The sequence below is a fragment of the Garra rufa genome, chromosome 5 (genome assembly GCF_049309525.1).
Source record: "Garra rufa chromosome 5, GarRuf1.0, whole genome shotgun sequence".
In the NCBI taxonomy this organism is placed as follows: Eukaryota; Metazoa; Chordata; class Actinopteri; order Cypriniformes; family Cyprinidae; genus Garra; species Garra rufa.
This window is the reverse complement of record NC_133365.1, coordinates 44,724,897-44,746,896: the sequence shown is the minus strand read 5'-3', so window position 1 is coordinate 44,746,896 and position 22,000 is coordinate 44,724,897. Positions and strand designations below refer to the sequence as shown.

The window sequence follows — 22,000 nt, the reverse complement described above, 5'->3', positions numbered from 1 at the left end:
TAACTGCATAAAAGGTTTTTATTTTTATTTTATTTATTTTTTTTAAATGAGAGGAAATTACTCTGCACACCTTTAAAATTTAAGCTCAAAATTCTCTCATAATATGTCCATTTCTATTTATCCTTGTATGGAATATCACTCGGCTCTACAAGAATCAATAAATTATATCCATGCCTGGGAAGTGAATAAGTATTGGTGAAAGACAGCATGTGGGAATGACCACAGAGCAATGTGTTTAATTGCATGAGTGGAGCACGTTTTCCACAGGAATCTGATAATCACCTCGAAAACACACACTAAGCTTTTCCTTAACACCATATTTCCCAAACTCTCCATTTCCTAGCATGTGGGAAGCTACATAAACAGTGTACTGCCTCTGTGTTGAGAACTGATAGAATATGGAAAGAAGCTGAAGTAAAGGGAATGTGAATAAAATAGTATATCAAAGGTCCTATCATCCAGTTTTGATCTATGACTGTACATGTCTGGAACCTGTTTCAGAAACTTTAAAAACTTGATTTTTAACGGAAACAAAATAGGCCTATTATGACAATGGGATGATGCAACATTGCATAATGCAACTATGTACTATTTGGATGCAGACAGGTTCCCAAAAATCACAAAGTCTGCTCAGTAAAATTTTAGAAAAATGTTTATACTATTTTATATTTCTATAAACATTTTGATAATGACTCCAACAGTTTCACATAGTGTCAGCAGCCAGTAAAAGCCAGTTTTTGCACCTTGTATATACAACACCTTAATCATTATCTACTAAATAAATACAGTTAAAAACATTGAATTTTTTTTTTTTTAACAAATATCATTAACTCTTGAGCTACGAATATCAAGAGGCTTTCTCAGGATAACCCCATCTGACTTGAACAAAAAATATCTTCATAAAGAGTTCAAAATAAGGGATATAAAATAAAGTCATGATAGTCTAAGGGGGTCTATCATCTGATTTAGTTCTTGTCACGTGACAAAATGGCTTGCTATATGTTAATCACATAACAGAGAGTCAAATAATGATAATATTTTGAAGTAAAACAAATTTACTTAGTAGTACCAAGAGTGATCTAATCTACCAGTTTAAGATTTTTAATGTTTTTTAAAGAATTCTCTTTTGCTCACCAAGCCTGCATTTATTTGATCCAAAATTGTGAAATATTTTTATTATTTAAAATAACTGCTTTTTAATTGAATATGCTTTAAAATGTAATTTATTCCTGTGGTCAAAGCTAAATTTTCAGCATCATTACTACGGTCTTCAGTGTCACATGATCCTTCAGGAATCATTCATGCTTTTATTTATCAAGAAAGCTTGATTTAACGTGATGATAAATACATGTATAATGTTACAAATAATTTTTATTTAAGATAAATGCTGTTCTTCGGAACTTTCTATTCATCAGAGAAACCTAAAATATTTCTACTCAGCTGTTTTTAACTTTTTTGAGCAGCATATCAAAATATTAGAATGATTTCTGAAGGATCATGTGACTGGAGTAATGATGCTGAAAAAAACACAGGAATAAATTACATTTTAAAATGTATTCAAATAGGAAAGTATTATTTTAAATAGTAAAACTATTTTAAAATTTTACTGTTTTGCTGTACTTTGGATCAAATAAATGCAGGCTTGGTGAGCAGAAGAGACCTTAAAAAAAAAATAAAAAAAAAACAACAACACTGAAATACTTTTGACTGGTAGTTTTTGTCACCAGATACTTATGCCAAGATTTCCAACAAGAATTTGGCTCTACATTTATACTATCTAGATATTCTTTACATTAAGCCCAAGCATTGTAATAGAATATGTTTAACTAAAACATTTAAATGTATTACTGAAAAAAAAAACAGCTCATAACTGATCTACTAATAATTAAGACTTGTTTATTTGAGTTAATTTATTTAAAAATATATATTTGTTCTATCCTTTATATAATGTTAGCTTGGATTCTTAATTTATCAATAAAATGTTATTTATACAGATTTTTTTTATTTATTTAGAAAAACATTACAGATGTAAAAACTAATCTCACGGAACCATCTGATGCGGAACCGCTGGCCCGTGCTGAACTGACCCCGCTCAGCCGAACTCTTTGCCAGAACCGACCCGGACCACACAACAAGCTGCTCCACATTTCATCACAACACCTTCCCCAAACTTCCGAATTAAATTCCCTTCAGATCAAGAGACGTAACAGTTAAAGTTGTTTTAACTACTACATACTCCATATAGTTTATTACACACTGAATACTATAATCCCTGCTGTAAACATTTTGACAAGCCGAAACAAACCGCAGACAAACAAAAGGGAAAGTGGGCTACTGCCACACACTTATACTCACTTTTTGCGTAAAGCATCCAGTCACCCACAGAAGGCAGACTGTCATGTACACCCCCGTCCTGGTCATTCCGCGAAGCCCCATTTTTGTCACTTCAGCTCAGCTCGGCCGGAGAGACGCACACAGCACTCGTCCTCTCCCTCTCTCCATTCACCTGAGGGAACGCGGGGGCGCGCCTTCATAAAGCGTGGACACGCACGCAGCAACAGCGGAGGTCTGGCGGAGCGCGTTCACGACTACTGCACAGATCAAATAGACATCAGTGGGGAGAGTGAGAGAGAGAGAATGGGAACACTTAATACCATTGCACAATGCTTTAGGGAGTGGAATTACCTTTAATCTACGTCCTAAAATGGAAGAGATTTTGTTTTCATTTAGACTACTTTATTTTTGTGCGGCCAACTCGGACAGAATGATGTTTCTCCCCCCGACTCTTCTTCTTTGATATTAAACTTAAGTCTGTGGAGCCAATTGGCCTTTATTTGCTTAAACTTGTTATTCATTGTGCAACAAGTCTGACCTTTTTGTTCTGCACACTTGAGATTGGTTTAATACCGTTTATGTTTACAAATCTATCTATCTATCTATCTATCTATCTATCTATCTATCTATCTATCTATCTATCTATCTATCTATCTATCTATCTATCTATCTATCTATCTATCTATCTATCTATCTATCTATCTACACATCCGTCAATCTATCGTAATCTTAAAACAATGAGAAATTACAAAAATGAGACCAAAATTAAGGGTAAACTTATATATATTCTGTTTAGGTAAAAAAATTAAAACATCTATCTATCTATCTATCTATCTATCTATCTATCTATCTATCTATCTATCTATCTATCTATCTATCCAAAATTAAGGCTAAACTTATATATAACCTATATTCTGTTTAGTAAAAAATTAAAAACAATTATCTATCTATCTATCTGTCTGTCCGTCCGTCCGTTTTAATCTTAAAACAATGAGAAATTACAAAGATGAGACCAAAATTAAGGCAAAACTTACATTTATTCTGCAAATTCTGGCTTAAAGCTACTTTTATTCAACCAGCAAGTTTTTTTTTGACCAAAAATGACAAACTTCTCCCAAAAGACAATAAGACGATGTACAAGAGGCATCATTGTGGAAAAAATATTTCTCATCTTTTATTTACATTTGAACAAAAAGTGGCATGTCCAAATTTATTCATACCCTTTGCAAACTGTCACAGTCTATGGGAAAATCCAAAGTTCTATACCATTCCAAATAGTCTGTTCTAAAGCATCCTAATTACCCTGATTCATTGGGAACAACTGTTTTAATCAACTCAACAGGTGAAAAACAGAAGCTCTCTGCTGTTGGTTTGTGGACAGTCATGGCTAAGGCAAAGGAGCTCACTGAGGACCTGCGGCTGCGCATTGTGGCTGCTCACAAGTCAGGAAAGGGCTATAAGACCATATCTAAATGTTGAAGTTCCAGTTGCTACAGTGCAAAGTATTATTAAAAAATATAAGACGTTCCGCACTGTGAAAAATCTCAGAGGACGTGGTCGGAAGCCAAAAGTGACACCTGTGCTGGCCAGGAGGATAGTGAGAAAGGTAAAAAAAGAATCCAAGGATCATCATCAGGCAGTCTGCAGAGAAACTTGGCCTTGGGCACCAGTGGACATTTCAGCATGACAACGACCCAAAACACACAGCAAAAGTGGTGAAGAAATGGTTAGCAGACAAAAACATTAACGTTTTGCAGTGACCCAGCCAGAGTCCTGACTTAAATCCAATTAAGTATCTGTGGAGGGAGCTAAAGATCAGGGTGATGGCAAGGAGAGCCTTCAACCTGAAAGAGTTGAAGCTCATCGTTAAAGATGAATAGGCAAAAATACCAGTGGAGACATGCAAAATGCTGGTCAGCAATTATAGGAAGCATTTGATCGCTGTAATAGCCAATAAAGGCTTTTCTATTGATTATTGAGAAGGGTATGAATAATTTTGGACATGCCACTCTTTGTTCAAATGTAAATAAAATAATTTTTTTCCACAATGATGCCTTGTGCATTGTCTTATTATCTTCTGGGAGACGTCTGTGTCATTTCTAATGAAAAAAAAAACCTTGCTGGTTGAATAAAAGTAACTTTAAGTCAGAATTTGCCAGGGGTATGAATAATTTCGGGCTTGAATGTATCTGTCTGTCTGTCTGTCTGTCTGTCGGTCTTAATCTTAAAACAATGAGAAATTACAAAGATGAGACCAAAATTAAGGCTAAACTTAGATTTATTGTTTCAGTAAAGAATTAAAAACATCTATCTGTTTGTCCATCCGTCCATCTTAATATTAAAACAATGAGAAATGAAAGATGAGACCTAAAATTAAGGCTAAACTTACATTTATTCTAATTAAAAAATTAAAAACATATAATCTATCTGTCTGTCAATTCGTAATTAAGGCTAAACTTACATTTACTCTAAGTATCATGATTTTTCAAAATAGAAAATAAACAGAGTCCGAAATGAATGTTCAAGTTATATTTATTAATTTTTTTCCCCTTGATGAACAAAAATAATAGATGTACCTTGATATGAAACTATAATGTCTTCATTTCATCGGAACGAAATACTTCATTACAGAAAAAAGTCCCATATAGTTGTTCTTTTTTCTTCTTTTTTGTTTTTACTGTACACTTGTTTCATTTCAACAGAAGGTGACGCTGTGCCAGACAGCGGCAGTGAAGGACAGAGATGTTGACATTGAGACCGAACACAGTGAAACATTCACAGAAATGGAGCCTAGCAAACTGCAAAGGCTTTTCCATGACCACATGAATTATTTACAATTTCAAGGAGCTGTTTGACTGGAAAAAGCATGATAATGACCCTTTTTACATGCACCAAAAATGATGTTTGGACTGTCAGTGCTTGAGTGTCTGTAGTCTGTTAGACCCCTAAGGCAGATCTGTGAGGAAATCAATACGAATTCCTTGGAAAGTCATCTGATGAGCAGCAGAGAAACTCCACATGCGGTGCATTTTCAGTCAGCAAGGCATCTGTAAGATCACCCTGTCAAAGATGTCGATAGCATAAATCAACACTACAAAATGATCCTTATAAAACTGTTAGGTCTTTAATCATGAAACAGGCCACAGTGTGAAGTTCGTCTGTTAGCAGGTCGGTATTTGCAACTTTCACCTGTGCTGTCCATTTAATTTAGACAAAAAATAATTACATTTAAAACAGATCTGAAGCTTTTAATTACATAAATACCTGCCACTTTATTTCATTTATTTTTTTAAATCAGCAAGTCTTGCACTACCAGTGACAATGTCTCTCTTAATGAAAAAAAGTTATTGTTCTCCCCTTTTGAAAGTGAGAAGGGCAGGTGAGGCTTTGTTCGCCAAATTGAATGATATGATAGGGACATATGAAGAAATTGAAACTTTGATTTACACTACTGTTCAAAAGACTGTGGCTTGTAAGATTTTAACATTTAAAAAAAGTCTTTTAGGCCCATCAGGGCTTTGTTTATTTGATTAAAACTATAGTAAAAAATTCAAAAGAAACAATAGAAATTATAAATAGTGTTTTTGTAACAAATATCCTACTTTTGATCAGTTTAACATGTCAGTTTAATTTCTTTCTTTGTCTTTCAAAAAAAATCTTACTGACCCCAAACTTGAACAACAGTTTATAAAAAACATGTCATATTATGTCTCTCAAATGGATCCAGCATTCAAAAAACAAGCATCTTCACTTCAACCTTCCTAAAACAATCTATAGTAACATCAATATTCAACATTCATTCACTGAAAAAAAAAAAAAAAAAAAACCTTAACAAAAAGTACTACTTCAAACTAATCAAAATGGCAATGCATACTAATGAATTTGTACAAATAAATTATAAAATATGCAAAAAAAGTAATGGAAAATGAAAAAATCCATTCAAAAATCCAAACACCCACCCATTTGAATATCTGTATAAAAACTGAAATATACCAAACTTATAAAAGTTGGGTTAAAAAAAAGAGAAGACGTTATAAAAATAAAAGAAATGATAATATTTGGGATGCAGCCATGAATTACCATCATGTTTTTCTAATCTATTACAAATAAATGGAAATGATAAAGCAATAAAACAACTTGAGAAGATCATGACTGTAAAATATGGCTTTAACATGTGGCCATATTCACATTTCTTCCACTATAAAATACTTTTTTTTAAAGAAAAACAAAGTTTGAAAGAAAGTTTTAACAAACTGGTGATAACAGCCAGTATTAGTTTTTTTTTTTAATTTTCTTTTTTTTTTTTTTATTGTACATACACACATTTATGTTTATTTCTATGGCAGCTTATAGTTTTACATTACAAAAAGTGTAAATGACCACCATATTTGAAAAATAAAACTTCTGCTTTGTTTTTTTTTTTTTTTTTTTTTTTTTTTTTTAAAGTACACAAGTGCTGTTATGGTTTGTTTGGAACCTGATAGCTTAACAGAGAAATGCATGTGAGATGAAACCCTGATTATTAGATCAGCATAATGACAAAAACATAGTAGTAATGGAGTTACTGGCATGTACATATATACTCACATTCAAGTGTGTGAAAGATCAGCATATGTGACCTTTGACCTTTTATATACAAACAACTGAAGTGACACTGTACATATTCAGCCCTTATTGTATATATATTTTAAATTTCCATTTTAAGCAATTAAACATATTTTCTGTGGTGTGCGATTTATATCCTGATGGCTGACATTTTCAAAACACACAACGCTTCTTTGACGAAGCACTATATTTTACACTGGGTCACACGGAAAGTTGCTTGCCATCTCTTTAGCAAAGAAATGGCTAATGCAAAACCAGAACTGCTCCTGATACTGTGTGTATCCTGATCGGTCAGTTTGAATATTATTTCAAAAAAACTGAAAAGAGAAAAACTTCTTTTCTTGAGCACAAGTGGAGGTGTTGTTGCCATGGCAGTGCTTTTCCTCGCAGGCAGTGGCTCTTCCAAGCTGTCCGTCAAACGGAAATCTCATATGTAGTTCCGCCCACTCCTGTGACCTTTTTGACACTGGTGTGTCTGCTGGGAGTTCCAGAAGGAGTCCCTAGATGGCAGTCACGTGCTTGGCCCTTTAGTTGCCCGTTGATTTTACCTTGACCGAGATCCTCTCTATGTGGAGAAAATATCAAAAAACAGGAAGACATATTTGAGGTGGTTCCTTTCCAACTGTATCGTGAACTGTTATCCTTTTCTGTCCTTCTTTAGGAAGAAAGAGATTCAAACGTACTAAATGAACGGATATGTTACAAATGAAAATGAGTTCATGAAGAAGAGGTCAATATTGAAGAGTGGTGGAAGGGATTATACAATTGAGAATATAGTATAGTAATACAGGACTCAAAAATAAGGAGTCAGTTTAGGGCCAGCTGACAAAACAGGCACTTGCCCACAAATTATGTCTTGCAAAAATAATTTTTGAAAAATAATCTTAATTTTTTCTTTTTAAATTCTTTTATCTTTTTTTGTATTTTATTTTTACGAAAAAGAAAATTGTAAAGAAAATGTACAACTTAAAAAAATGTAAAAATATAAATATTATTTCTAGTAAAAAAAAACAAAGAACAAATAGAATAAAACAAATCTAAAATACATAGCTAAAAATAAAAAGGGATTTTTCTTTTTGAAAAATGTTGGCATGGAAAGTAAAAAAACAAAAAAAAAAAAAACTTTTTGTTGAGCCCTGTAATAAATCATAATTTTAAAGAGGAAACAATCATGCAGTTTGATGTTAGTCATTTGCCATTTATAAAATGATGAAGTCAAAGAAAAGAGCAAAGAAAAATACAGCATGTAAAATGACAGTGAAAAGCATTATTTAAGCATAAAATAAACACAAACAGAAAAAGAAATGAATAAGCATTCATGATTATTAGAGATCGACCGATTATCTGCGACAATATTAAGCATTTTTATAGTTATCGGTATTGGTCGTTTTCAAAACCGATAAAATAATTTAAAAGCATAAAAAAGCGCCACAAACAGAACAAAAAAAATGGATATGAAATCATCAGTCAGCTGATTATTGGCACTGATATTAAGCAATTTTATGGTTATCGTATCGGCCATTTTCAAAACTGATTCGCCAAAGAAAATTATTTAAAAGCATAAAAAACCCCACACAAACAGATCAAAAATGAATTTGAAATCATGATTATTGGGGGGTCAACTGATTATTGGCCTGGCCAATAATTGGTGCCGATATTGCACATTTTTATGGTCATCGGTATCGGTCATTTTCAAAAACAATTTGCTGATTAAATAATTTAAAAACATAAAAAAGTGACTAACAGCACAAAAATAAATTTGAAATCATGATTATTGGGGGGTCAACTGATTATTGGCCTGGCCAATAATCGGTGCCGATATTGCACATTTTTATGGTCATCGGTATCGGTCATTTTCAAAAACAATTTGCTGATTAAATAATTTAAAAACATAAAAAAGTGACTAACAGCACAAAAATGAATATGAAATCATGATTATTAGGGGTCAACACTGATATTAAGCATTTTTATGGTTATCGGTATCGTTCATTTTTAAAACCCATTTGCAGATCAAATTATTTAAAATCATAAAAAAGTGACACAACAGTACAAAAAATGAATATGAAATCATGATTATAAGGGGTCAACCGATTATCAGCCTGGCCATTTATCGGTGCCGATATTAAGCATTTTTATGGTTATCATATCGATCATTTTCAAAACCGGTTTGCTGATAAAATAATTTAAAAGCATAAAACCGACACAAACAGAACAAAAAAAATGGATATGCAATCATAATAATTAGGGGTTGATTAATTATTGGCCTGGCCGATTATAGTAACCGATATCAAGCATTTTTATAGCTATCGGTCATTTTCAAAACTGATTAACTTTTAAAGAAAGTTTTTGTCAGAGCCCTTGTAATTCTTAATTTTGACAATAATTTTAATTTTTACACCAGACATATATCAGTTCAAAATATCAGTTATTGATCTACTTGATCTGTAATAATCGGTATCGGCCCTGAAAAACACATATCGGTCTACCCCTAACGATTATTGCATATTACATTGATTTTTGACATTGTTTATTAGATCATCATGATGCAATAAAACATACAGTATGCCAGAAGTAGATGCCATGCAAAGTGTCATAAACAGGCATGCATAAAAAAAACTGAAAAATGAAAATAAGGGGAAAAGCAAAAAATCATATTTATTTGGCTAACAGATACATAATCACAACATTTTTGTTTTCATTTCTGCAGAAAGGCAAAAAAATAAATCAAAAAACGTAACCGTATGTTTTCTAAACAACAATGACAGAAATCAATTTATTAAAGTACAAAAAAGCAGTACTCAAAAATGAACAAATAAACAACACAACTGAAATCTCTTTTCTCAAGTCTCTTGACCCTGCCAGATCAGAGCATACATATCAAGACTGCTTAGTCTATACATCACGTCCTCACTCTCTTTTCTGATTGGTTAAAAGTAGATGCTATGTGTCATACCTTGTACCAAGATGTGGCGAATCCGCCCTCTCCAGGGCGCTAATGAAGGCGACCTTCTGATGCGCGTATGATGGGGAACGGGGCACAGCTGTTGGGGAGTGATGTATTTGGTGCACCGGAGAGCGATATTGGTGTTCACCCGTCCTGCTCGCAAGGCCTCCATCAGTGTGGAGGGACGTAGTAGAAGTCCTCGGCGCTCTGGCGAGCGAGGATGCGGAGGAACGCAGAACAGGTGTGCGGGGAGCGTATCCCACTACCCCGACTCCCATCAAGTTATCCCGAGAGCTGCATACAGGAGGGGTGGGCTCTCGGGATCCAGGGCCTCTAGGCCCGTCAGGGTAGCATGTCCCATGTGGGAGTCCATAGGCGGCTCCACTGCAGGTGTCAAACACACCCGAATCGTTGGCGTAGGCCACCGGTGCTTGGGCGTGCCGATGCATGAGTTTCTCCCTCTCCTCAAGCTCCTTCCTTTCCTGGATGGAGGCCATGATGGTTTTGGAGAGGTTGTCGTAGCGGACGGGCGAGGGATCTCGTTCTCTTGAGAGTGGCGATTTCCTGCCGTACATTGCTCCTACGTGCACAGGACTATAGGACGGCGGACCGACGTGGCGTTGAAGCTCGGGTCCTCGTACGTGGCACATTTTAGTGGGCAAGTAGGGTGAATGAAAACCCATAGAGGGCACCCCCGGGTGGGCAGCGCACTCGCCCACAGATGGCGTTATGCTGGAGGTTAGCAAGCTATCGTAGGATAGGCTGCCATTGCGGCCAGATAACGTCCCAGGGGAGAAGACTCCTTTGTGAGGGGTGGAAGTGACTGTTTCGTGTTTGCTGCCACCCAGTGGCATCTGTTCGGCTCTGTTCACTCCCTGCTTCAGACTGAATGAGCGAGACGTCGTGCTGAAAGAGTCCAGCTGGAAAGGTGAGGACTGGTAAGTTCGGTGGAGAGGAGTGCTTCGGAAGTCAGGCATATCTAGATTCGGCTCTGAACGGTAATCGTGACCTCTCTCCTCCAAAACTGCAGAGGGCTTGCCATTCTCGGACATTACAATCTGATAACAAAAGGAAAATATTAGAGGAAAATAAACATTTTTAAATAGTCAATCAGCATATTATTATAATATACTGTATAATATTACCATTTCTTTTTCTTTTTTAGTTCTTAAAACTTTTATTCAGCAAGGATGCATTAAATTGATTAAAAGTGTGACAATCTAAACACTGTTTCAGCCAAAAGACTTCAAATAAATGCTGTTCTTTTGACATTTTTATTCATCAAAGAACCCTGAAAAGAAAAATATGAATTTTTTCCACAAAAATAGCATAACAATGTTTTTTAAAGGATTAGTTTACTCACAAAAAATTAGCTCACAAATTTCCTAATATTTTACTTAACTCCCATGTCACCCAAGATGTTCAATGTCTTTTTTCAGTCAAAAAGAAAGTAAGGTTTCTGAGGAAAACATTCCAAGATTTTTCTTCATTTGGTGGACTTCAATGGGTATCAACACGCTGAAGGTCCAAATTACAGTTTCAAAGCAGCTTCAAAAGCCTCTACGTGATCCCAGCCGAGGAATAAGGGTTTTATCTAGCAAAACTATCATTTATATACTTTTTAACCAAAAATGCTCATCTTGAACTAGCTCGACCTCATTCATTACTGTACGTAGTCAGGTTGGAAAGATCACGCATGACTTAGCATGTTCACTTGGGTCAGTACTTCTGTCTAAGAAAGTCAAATGGCCTTTACAAAAAAAGGTAATACAACAATGTAGGATGATTTTGAAGTTGGAGGAGAAAATAAGATGGAGTTTTTCATCCTAACCTACCTTTTTTAATCAAAGTACACAAATGAAGAACTAACTACGTGTGACCTTTCCAACGTGATTACTTAATGCGTGAAATCATAGAGCTACTGCAATTTGTGGTAAAAAAGCGTTTATAAATTTGTTTTTTGTTTTTTTAAATGACCAATCCTTTTACTAGATAAGACCTCTTTTCCTCGGCTGGGATCGTGTAGAGCCCATTGTAGCTGCATTGAAGTCCACTATATGCAGAAAAATCCTGGAATGTTTTCCTCAAAAACCTTAATTTCCTTTCGACTGAAGAAAGAAATACATGAACATCTTAGATGACATGGGGCTAAGTAAATTATCAAGAAATTTAAATTCAAACACTTCAACACTGACAATTAAAAAGAAAAGTTTCTTGAGGACAAAATCAGCGTATTAGAATGATTTCTGAAGAATCGTGTGACACTAAAGACTAGAGTAATGGCTGCTGAAAATTCAGTTTTGCATCAGAAATAAATTTCATTATAAAATATATAATAGTTGTTATTTTAACTGGTAATAATATTTCACAACAAGACCGTTTTTACTGTATTTTTGATCAAATAAACGCAGAACTTCTTTCAAAAACAACTCTTACTGACCCCACACACTTGAACAGTAATGTATATTATAATATGTGACCCTGAACCACAAAACTATCTGAATCAAGCTGAATAAATTTATAACGATTTATGGTTTGTTAGGACAGGGCAATACTTGTAATAATGAAGTTCTTATCAATGCAAAGTACTATTAAAAAATAAGTTTTGATATATTTATGGTAGGACATTTACAAAATATCTTCATAGAACATGATCTTTACTTAATATCCAAATGATTTTTGAGAAAAAAATGGATAATTTTGGACCATATGTATTTTTGGTTATTTCTACAAATATACCCATGCTACTTAAGACCGGTTTTGTGGTCCAGGGTCACATATATTATTCCAGAAAACATTGTTTTAGTCTGTTGCTCCCACCTTCTCTCCAGTTGCATGATAGTGCACTTTAGGCATGGTGCCGAAGGAAGGTCTGTATTTGTACATGGCTGGCGTAGATGGATTGGTGGGTTTGCTGGACAGGGAACTCTCTAGAAATATGGCACAAATTAACTGAATGACTCAACATTGCTGCAATATGATGCAACACTAGATGGCAGTAGAAGTACAGTTAAGAAAAGGGTGGTTCAACAGCCTGCTAAGGGGCCAATGAAGACACAAGCTTTGAATAACTAGGTGAATAAACTATTATGACCACATGCTGTTTAAATAATAATAAGTATAAATCTCAAAAGACAAATACAGTCAAACCAAAAATTATTCAGACACCTGATACCATTTTTGTTTTGTTTTTTACTAGTGGGTGCAGGACACTATAGTTCATTTATGTAAGTGAGGATAGCAAAATAAAGTAAACTGTGACATATTATACTCAAAAATTGTTCACACAGTGGACTACCAGTAAAACCGATTAAAGACACTTTGACCTGACCTATTTTGCAACCTTTTTACACTACAGACTGAACAAAATTAAGCATTGCTTGACGATTGGTCAACAAAGTATTGATAGTTGTGTAAATACTGTCATACTAACAGTTGTCTGAATTTTTGTGTGATTGTAATCCATTACATACCTTTCTATCAAAGTTATCTGACATTATCAAGATGAATTTGTTCCGACACAATTCTTGTCATACTTTATTACCATTTTCTAAACTATAGCTTATAAACTGTGATAATGTGAGAAATGTTGAAAGAGTCTGAATAAACTTTGGTTTGACTGTATGTTTGAATACATAGAGTAAATAATCACAAATACATCAGTTATATTTTGGTGCTGACTGCTTTAAAATAACCTGTGGCAAACAATAAGTGACTGGATATTAGTGTTACTTACCTTCACTGGAGGTGAGTTGACTCTTGAGTTGGTTGTAGCGATCTGCTTTGGGCGGCAGAGGTGGTTGCGTATCTATACTTTTATCATCCAAACCATCCAGACTGGTCTTAGACTAAAGCACAAGAAAAATCTATTTATTCTGGGTAGCTTGATTTAAGCAGAGGCACCAAGTTATTGAACTGGGACACCATTTATTTGTTTTCACTGAAATCTAAATAATGAGCCTGCACTGATGCGATTCTAAATAGCTGGTCTAGCGGTACTTACTACAATAACAGAAATAATTAAACACCATTGAAATTCCAGGTTGTGGGCAGACAGAATTAAAAGCTTTTGCGGACTCACTTTGCTTCGTAGGATGTTACTATGGATACCATTATCACTGACTTTTACACTGATGTGTCTGGTAGAGAGGTCAGGCCGGAGGAACGGCGGTTTCATGGTGATGGGAATTTTCTTCCTGGGATCAGCGATGTATCTGTAGAGGAGAAACAGTTGACATGACGCATGTATTGAATATTTTTTAGAAAAAGCAAGTTCATGGGTCAGACTTGGTGTGTACACAATCACATGTGATGTAGGTTATCAAATACTTAAAAATAGATGAAAAAAAATACCAACTGTGTCATCATTTACTCATGCTCATGTTGATTCAAACTCACATGACTGACTTACTGCTGTGGAACATAAAAGGGGAAATTCTGAAGATTCTGGTTTCATTATATATATTTAAAAAGTTAAAGACATTTCATATTGTTTCTGAAAATTTCTATTTAAATAAACGCTGATCTTTTGAATTAGGGGTGTGCGATCATTCGATCGTGACGATTAAAATGTCTCCACTATCTGCTTTTGAAAAAATATCATAGCATCGTGCCTCCGTCTTAAAATGCCGTACAGCACGACATAGATTCACTCAAGGGACACTGCACTTATTGGCAATCACAAAAGTACATTATTTGCATGTGCTCTAAAACCTTGCCGATAAATAACGTTATTTTGTCAGCGCGCTGGCCTGGCATGCGCTTCATAAGCATGTAAACCTAAAGCGCGAGCGCTAAAAGGCTGTCAAACAGCGCCTGATTACTGGATTAAGCTATCTTTCGCGTCCGATTCGCGAATAATGTCAAAACCACACAAGGATTGCATATAAACACAGTTGGTTATGTAACTTATGTATAAAGTGAAAGTAAACAGTTGAGAGAAAAACGGATGCGTGCCTGTAGACATTAGATGCGTGCAGCTCTTAAAGGAGTCATCGGATGCCCATTTTCCACAATTTAGTAAGATGCTTTAGGGTCCTAATGAAAAGTTTGTAATATACTTTGATTAAAAATTTTCTATGGTAGTGTAAAAAAACACTAATATTACCTGGTAAAAAAAGCCTCTGTTCTCAGCAAGCGATATCAGTACCTGGCCCTTTAAATGATACGAACCTCTGCTCACCCCGCCCCTCAGTTCTGTGGGGCGTGTTACATATTCTTTTTATTTTATATTTTGTTACCATGTAAGGCTTTGATTTTAAAATAGAAAAATTAGTTTGGCTGTACTGCTCAGACAACTTGCAAAATAGTAAAACCAACATGGCATATCGCCCACCCCTATTTTAAAAGCTTGTATTCATCAAAGAATCCTGAAAAAATATGTTTTTTTTTTGTTTTGTTTTTTTACAAAAATACTAAGCAGCACATTTTTTTCGACATTAACAATAATAGATGTTTCCTAAGCACCAAAGCAGCATATTAGAATAATTACTGATTGAATTTTTCATTTTTGCGTGAACTATTTCTATCATTTCTGTTTCAAGGATTCATTCAATTTGTCTTGTGGAAGAAAGTTCACAGCAACTTCCTTTTGTTCTGCTTTGGCCTCACAAAGGTTGTCCTCTATTGTTTGTGAAGATGCCTTCACCAGTCTTAACGAGACATTAACCTTGGCTCTGAGTTGTGTTTATACGGCAATCACTTTCTCTCTCCATTGTTTCCCAGCCTGATTCAAATCTTCAGTGCTATACGCTTTTCCTGCTCAGAGTGTCATAAAACAGGCAAGAAAAACAGGACACAATCTACCTTCCTATGGACCTCTATTCTTCTCAAACCTCTCCAGACTGTCTACTATAATAAACAACCTCTTTTTTCACCTCTGTCTGGTGTTTATAAGTATTACACTAAATATTAATGGCTTCACACATATTTCAAAGCATATTTTCTTCTTGAAGCATTTTAAATTTTATAGTATACTTCCACTTTGTCTTCATTATAGTTGATAGCACTGCATAAAATGTTTTATATGCCATGGTGTCGTTTTACTGCCGTTCAAAAGTTTGGGAGTGGTAAGATTTAAAATTGTCATTTTCTATTTTAATATACTTTAAAATATAATTTAATCTTGTGGTGCAAAGCTGAATTTTCAGCATCATTACTCCAGTCTTCAGGGCCACATGATCCTTCAGAAAGCACTTTAGGATCTGCTGATTTATTATCAATCTAGGAAAGATTTTTTTGGAACCTTTGATACTTTTTTCAGGATTATTTAATGAATAATATTCTAAAAAGATCAGCATTTGTTTAAAACTGAATTTTTTTTCTAACAACATACACTATTGTTCAAAGTTTGGGCCGAGTAATTTTTTTCTTTCTTTGATTAAAAAAAAAAACTTTTATTCAGCAAGGATGTGTTAAATTGATAATAAACTTTGTATATTGTTAGAAAAAAATATATATTTTGAATAAATGCTGTTATTTGTAACTTTAAATCATCAAAGAATCCTGAAAAAAAAAGTATCACAGGTTCCAAAAACTTTTTTTAAGCAGCACTGTTTACAACACTGAATATAAATTAGCACATTAGAATATTTTCTGAAGGATTGTGTGACTTTGAAGACAGGAGTAATTGCTGATAAAAATTCAGCTTTGCATCACAGAAATAAATTATATTTTAAAGTATATTAAAATAGAAACTATTTTTTTTAATTGCAATATCTCATAATATTATTATTTTTTTGTTTAGTTCAAATAATTGTGACTTTGTAGCATAAGAGACTTCTTTAAAAAACATTACAAATGAAAATGTTACATAAATGTTATAATATTACATAAATGTTATATATATATATATATATATATATATATATATATATATATATATATATATATTTTTTTTTTTTTTTTTATTATATTATTTTTATTATTATTATTATTATTATTATTATTATTATTATATTACTTGACTTAAAAAATAACTTTTCTATGTGAATATATTTTAAAATTAATTATTTAAATTAAATTTGTGATACAAAGCTGAATTTTTATAATCACTACTCCAGTCTTCAGTGTCACATGATCCTTCAGAAATCATTCTAATATGCTGATTCATAATCAATGCTGAAAACAGTTGTGCTGCTTAATGTTTTGTTTGAACCTGTGATTTTCCCCCCCAGGATTCTTAAAACATATAAAAAGCTGAAAAGAACAGCGTTTATTTAAAATAGAAATCTTTTGTAACAATATAAACTACCATCTAAAAGTTTGGGCTCAGTAATGTTTCTTTTAAAGAAATTAATACTTTTATTAACCAAGGATGGGTTAACTTAATAAAAAGTGATAGCAAAGACTTATATTGTTAGAAAATATTTATATTTTGAATAAATGCTGTTCTTGTTAACCTTTTATTCATCAAGAATCCTGAAAAAAAGAATTACAGGTTCCAAAAAAATATTAAGCAGCACAACTGTTTCCAACATTGATAATAACAGTAATTAATCAGCATATTAGAATGATTTTTGAAGAATCATGTGACACTGAAACCTGAAGTAATGGCTGAAAATTTAGCTTTGCATCACAGAAATAAATTATATTTTAAAATATATTAATATAGAACACCATTATTTTAAACTGTAATAATATTTCACAATTTTACATTTTTATGTATTTGTGATCAAATAAATGTAGTCTTGATGAGCATATAATAATTCTTTAAAAAAACATTAAAATTCTTACTGATCCCAAACTTTTGAGTAGCAGTGTGTAAAACTGCATATATATATATATAGCCAAAAATACATTGTATGGGTCAAAATTATTGATTTTTCTTTTATGCCAAAAATCATTAGGAAATTCATTAAAGATGATGTTCCATGAAGATTTTTTTGTAAAATTCCTACTGTAAATATATCAAAATGTAATTTTTGATTAGTAATATGCATTGTTAAGAACTTAATTTGGACAACTTTAAAGGTGATTTTCTCAGTATTTTGATTTTTTTGCACCCTCAGATTTCAGATATTCAAATTGATGTATCTCGGCCAAATATTGTCCTATCCTAACAAACCATACATCAATAGAAAGCTTTCATATGATGTATACATCTCAGTTTTGTAAAATTTAACCTTATGACTGGTTTTGTGGTCCAGGGTCACATATGTCACCATATGGACATCAGCTGCAATTACCATTGCATGCGGACTACAATTTTTCAGTTTTGCATAATACAGAGTGAGGTTGGTACTTCATAGGTCTTTTGTAGCATATGCCAATGCTTAATGTTTATTGAACCCTGTCTGTTTTGCAAATGTAAAAACACAATCTAATGTAAATTCATTTAAAGTGAAATGAAACACCCAACCGTCTGTTCCAAAACGAGTGAAAGATAGCTGTCAAGTGCCTGGAAACCAGCTGTCAGAGGTCATGGAAACACACCGTGCCTGGTGTTACAACTCACTTTCACACATTTCTGGTATGTGTGCGTATTTGCGACTCTCGCTTATATATAAACACGAATATATGTGTATGTGGAATCCAGCCTTTTCTTTACCTTGGCGCAAGCGAACTGCATAAGACGTGTTTCACGTTGCCACAGCAACCTCGAGTGAATGGATTCACTCCTCCTCGAAACTTTCCTGTCACCTGAGAACAGAGAGAGAGAGAGAGAGAGAGAGGAATTCTACTTTGAGCAAACTGAAGAGAGTGGAAAACAACTGTCCTTGACCTGCAGGACCGTAACGTGCGATGAAAATACCAGGCTTTGTAACAGATGTCGTGCACGAACAACAGAAGGCAATCAACTTGGAAAGACATCAAGGTGATTCTGAGTGGGTGTGCAACATGTGACCACGATTCCGCCTCTACAAGTGCGCATGGTGTTACACAAACCAGATTAACATAATTAGTGGTGGATAATTTGATTCACCTGTTCATTTGTGGTTCTTCCTCTCGCAACGAGAACCATGTGGAACCCAGTGAGGCCCATAACAGGGATGAAAAACAGGCCAGTCACACACATAACCACAAGACTGGACAGCAGGAGAGTCAAGGAGCCTGTTGTGATTTATTTCTGTACTTGCTGAAAGAGAAATGTTGCATGAAACTACAGCCAATCAGAATCTTAAAGGAGAAGTTCACTACCAAAACAAAAATTTACAGATAATTTACTCACCCCCTTGTCCAAGATATTTAGTTTTTTTTTTTCTTTAGTCGTAAAACAATTTAGTTTTTTGAGGAAAAGCTTTCAGGATTTCTCTCCATATAGTGGACTTCTATGGTGCCCACGAGTTTAAACTTTCAAAATGCAGTTTAAATGAAGCTTCAAAAGGCTCTAAATGATCCCAGCCGAGAAAGAAGGGTCTTATCTAGCAAAACGGTTATTTTCTAAAAATTTTTTTACAGTTTATATACTTTTTAACCTAAAATGCTCATCTTGTCTAGCTCTGCCTGATCTCTGTGTATTCCGGGTCAAGACAGAGTATGTCGAAAAACTCCCATCTCATGTTCTCCAAATTCAAAATCGTCCTACATTGCTGCAGAAGTACTGACTCAGTGTTTACAAAGTGAACATGCAAAGAAGATCAAATGCCCTTTGAAAAAAAGGTAAAAAAGCGGTGTAGGATGATTTCGAAGTTGGAGAAGAAAATGAGATGGGAGTTTTTCAACATACCCTAACTGCCATGAACCGGAATACACAGTGCACGCAGAACTAGACAAGATGAGCATTTTCAGAAAATAACCGATCGTTTTGCTAAATAAGACCCTTCTTCCTCATCTGGGATCATTAAGAGACCTTCGAAGCTGCATTTAAACTGCATTTTGGAAGTTCAAACTCAGGGGCACCATAGTAGTCCACTATATGGAGAAAACGTTTTCCTCAAATAAACAATTTCTTACAACTGAAGACAGAAAGACATGAACATCTTGGATGACAAGGGCGTGAGTAAATTATCTGTAAATGTTTGTTCTAGAAGTGAACTACTCCTTTAAGCTAAGTAGTGCAGGATTTCGAGCCAATGAGATCTCAGTGCCCTTTCGAAAATTAACCATGGTTTTATTATAGTAAAAGTGTAGTAACCATGTTTTTTTGGTTTTATGTGTAGTAAAACCATGGTTAATTTTTGTAAGGGTGTGGGCGTGGCCACCCTGTCTAACGAACAGTGTTGTTATTGTTAATTAAAGCTATAACAATTGAAAATCTGAAATAAAAATATTAGATTAGAAAATTAGAAATACTGCAGAAATAAATTGAAGCTAAAGTACTAAAATTACTAAAACTTTAAACTGAAATAAAAATAAAGGTACACAGAAAATAAACAATAAAAATATCTAAAATAAACAAAAAAATATCTTTTTTTATTCTTTTATTCCATAGCTTCCATAGACTGCTACTTGAAAACTGTCATTTTCTGAAAACCAGAAAAACATCATGAATTTTCAAACACCAAATTGGTCTATTTGCTATTTACAACCAGAAACTGCGTGGAAGGATACGTCACAGTTGTGTGAAGCGCACTCAGCTTCTCAAGGTGGTGTAAGACGAACAGCAGTCCAAAGGAAAACACGCCCACCATGTGAACACTTAGAGACAGCAGGAACAAGAAGAAATATCGATAATTCCTCCGGCCAATGCAGTTGTTCACCCATGGGCAGTGGTGGTCAAACTCCTACAGTGAGAAGGAAAGTATGTGTGTGACAGTGGCATTGTGAGCATTATGCATTTTGCAGGAATTCTGTTGTGTGCGTGTTTGTATGCGTCTCACCTCCACACAGTTGTCACACACACTACAGTGTGAGCAGCGAGGAGGTCTGTAGAAGTGGCACGTGGCACACCACTTCATCCGCACCTGAATTCCCTTTATCTCCACGTTTTTATAAAGCGGAGCTCGAAAATCATCGTCTTTGTCTTCGTCCTCATCCGCTTAAAAAAACAGAAGAGAAATTTAAACTTTCCCATTTGTGACCCTGGACCACAAAACCAGTCTTAAGCAGTCTCAAAAAAACAATTATCGATTTTTCTTATATGCCAAAAATCATTAGGATATTAAGTAAGGATCATTTTCCATGAAGATATTTTGCAAATTTCCTACTGTAAATATATCAAAAATTATGTTTTTGTTTAGTAATATGTACCGCTAAGAACTTCATTTGGACAACTATAAATACAATTTAGATTTTTCTCAATATTTTTTGCACCCTCCTCAGATTCCAAATACTCAAATAGTTGTATCTCGATCAATACTTATCCTAACAAACCATACATCAATGGAAAGCTTATTTATTGAGCTTTTGGATGATGTATACATCTCAGTAAAAAAAAAAAAAAAAGACCCTTATGACTGGTTTTGTGGACCAGGGTCATTTAACATGTAGAATGTGTTTTGTACACATCGTAATCATGGACCTACTGTTTTATCTCCAGACGTTTGATAAGGTGAATGGATTGAGAACCCTAAACTATGAGCGGATCATACCTCTTGGAAAGACTCCAGGATCCATGAAGGTGGCCATGCTGAAGTTGGCCAGCACAAAGAGAAAGACAATGCCATTGTATAAAGGCACAACAGGGGAGATGGCCTTGGTTAACCACGGACACCTGAGAGGATACAGGAAAAACACAAGAAGGATTAGCATCTAGAAAGCTGAAGCTTAAAAAACCCCGTCTCTAAATCATTTTTCAGTCTGTGGTTGTTCATTTTTTTTCTGAACAACATCCCTGTTTATCTCTGCAATGTTTTATCCAATATCCAGCAGAGACATTCATAGAAACCTCAGAAAACTTGTGAACTTTACTCAGTTACTCTAGTGACAGACTGAATAATAAGCAAACACTAGGATATACTGGGACATATTAAACATATATTAGGAATTTTTAATTTAAAAAAACTGAAATGACAACAAAATAATAAATACAGTTGAAGTCAAACGTTTACATACACCTTGCAGAATCTGATAAATAAGAGGGACACACAGCACAGCTCAACAAATAAGTGCATTTAATTGTAGCAACAATTACAATAATGGAAAAACTGTTTAAAGTGATATTGTCCATTAGCCTAACTGCCAACATTTATAGTTGCCAAGCAACTGTTATATTGGCTATTCCACAGCAGCTTCGAA

General features: G+C 34.3%; 2 protein-coding genes across 2 annotated transcripts in view; both read right to left on the bottom strand.

Annotated features, from left to right (window-relative positions):
• LOC141335566 (uncharacterized) overlaps positions 1-2,532 on the bottom strand; it is a 29,490-nt gene extending 26,958 nt beyond the window's left edge. The window contains exon 1 of the mRNA XM_073841070.1: positions 2,356-2,532. Within this exon, the coding sequence (XP_073697171.1) occupies positions 2,356-2,436 (81 nt within the window). The 5' untranslated portion in view covers positions 2,437-2,532. The remainder of the gene's footprint in view (positions 1-2,355) is intronic.
• A 2,316-nt stretch (positions 2,533-4,848) lies between these two features.
• Positions 4,849-22,000, bottom strand: part of zdhhc8b (zDHHC palmitoyltransferase 8b) — a 106,013-nt gene continuing 88,861 nt past the window's right edge. The window contains exons 2-11 of the mRNA XM_073839784.1: positions 21,355-21,476; positions 20,644-20,801; positions 20,375-20,547; positions 18,807-18,909; positions 18,432-18,523; positions 13,965-14,097; positions 13,620-13,731; positions 12,704-12,813; positions 9,893-10,941; positions 4,849-7,504 (exon numbers count right to left, since the gene is read on the bottom strand). Of these exons, the coding sequence (XP_073695885.1) occupies positions 7,354-7,504; positions 9,893-10,941; positions 12,704-12,813; positions 13,620-13,731; positions 13,965-14,097; positions 18,432-18,523; positions 18,807-18,909; positions 20,375-20,547; positions 20,644-20,801; positions 21,355-21,476 (2,203 nt within the window). The 3' untranslated portion in view covers positions 4,849-7,353. The remainder of the gene's footprint in view (positions 7,505-9,892; positions 10,942-12,703; positions 12,814-13,619; positions 13,732-13,964; positions 14,098-18,431; positions 18,524-18,806; positions 18,910-20,374; positions 20,548-20,643; positions 20,802-21,354; positions 21,477-22,000) is intronic.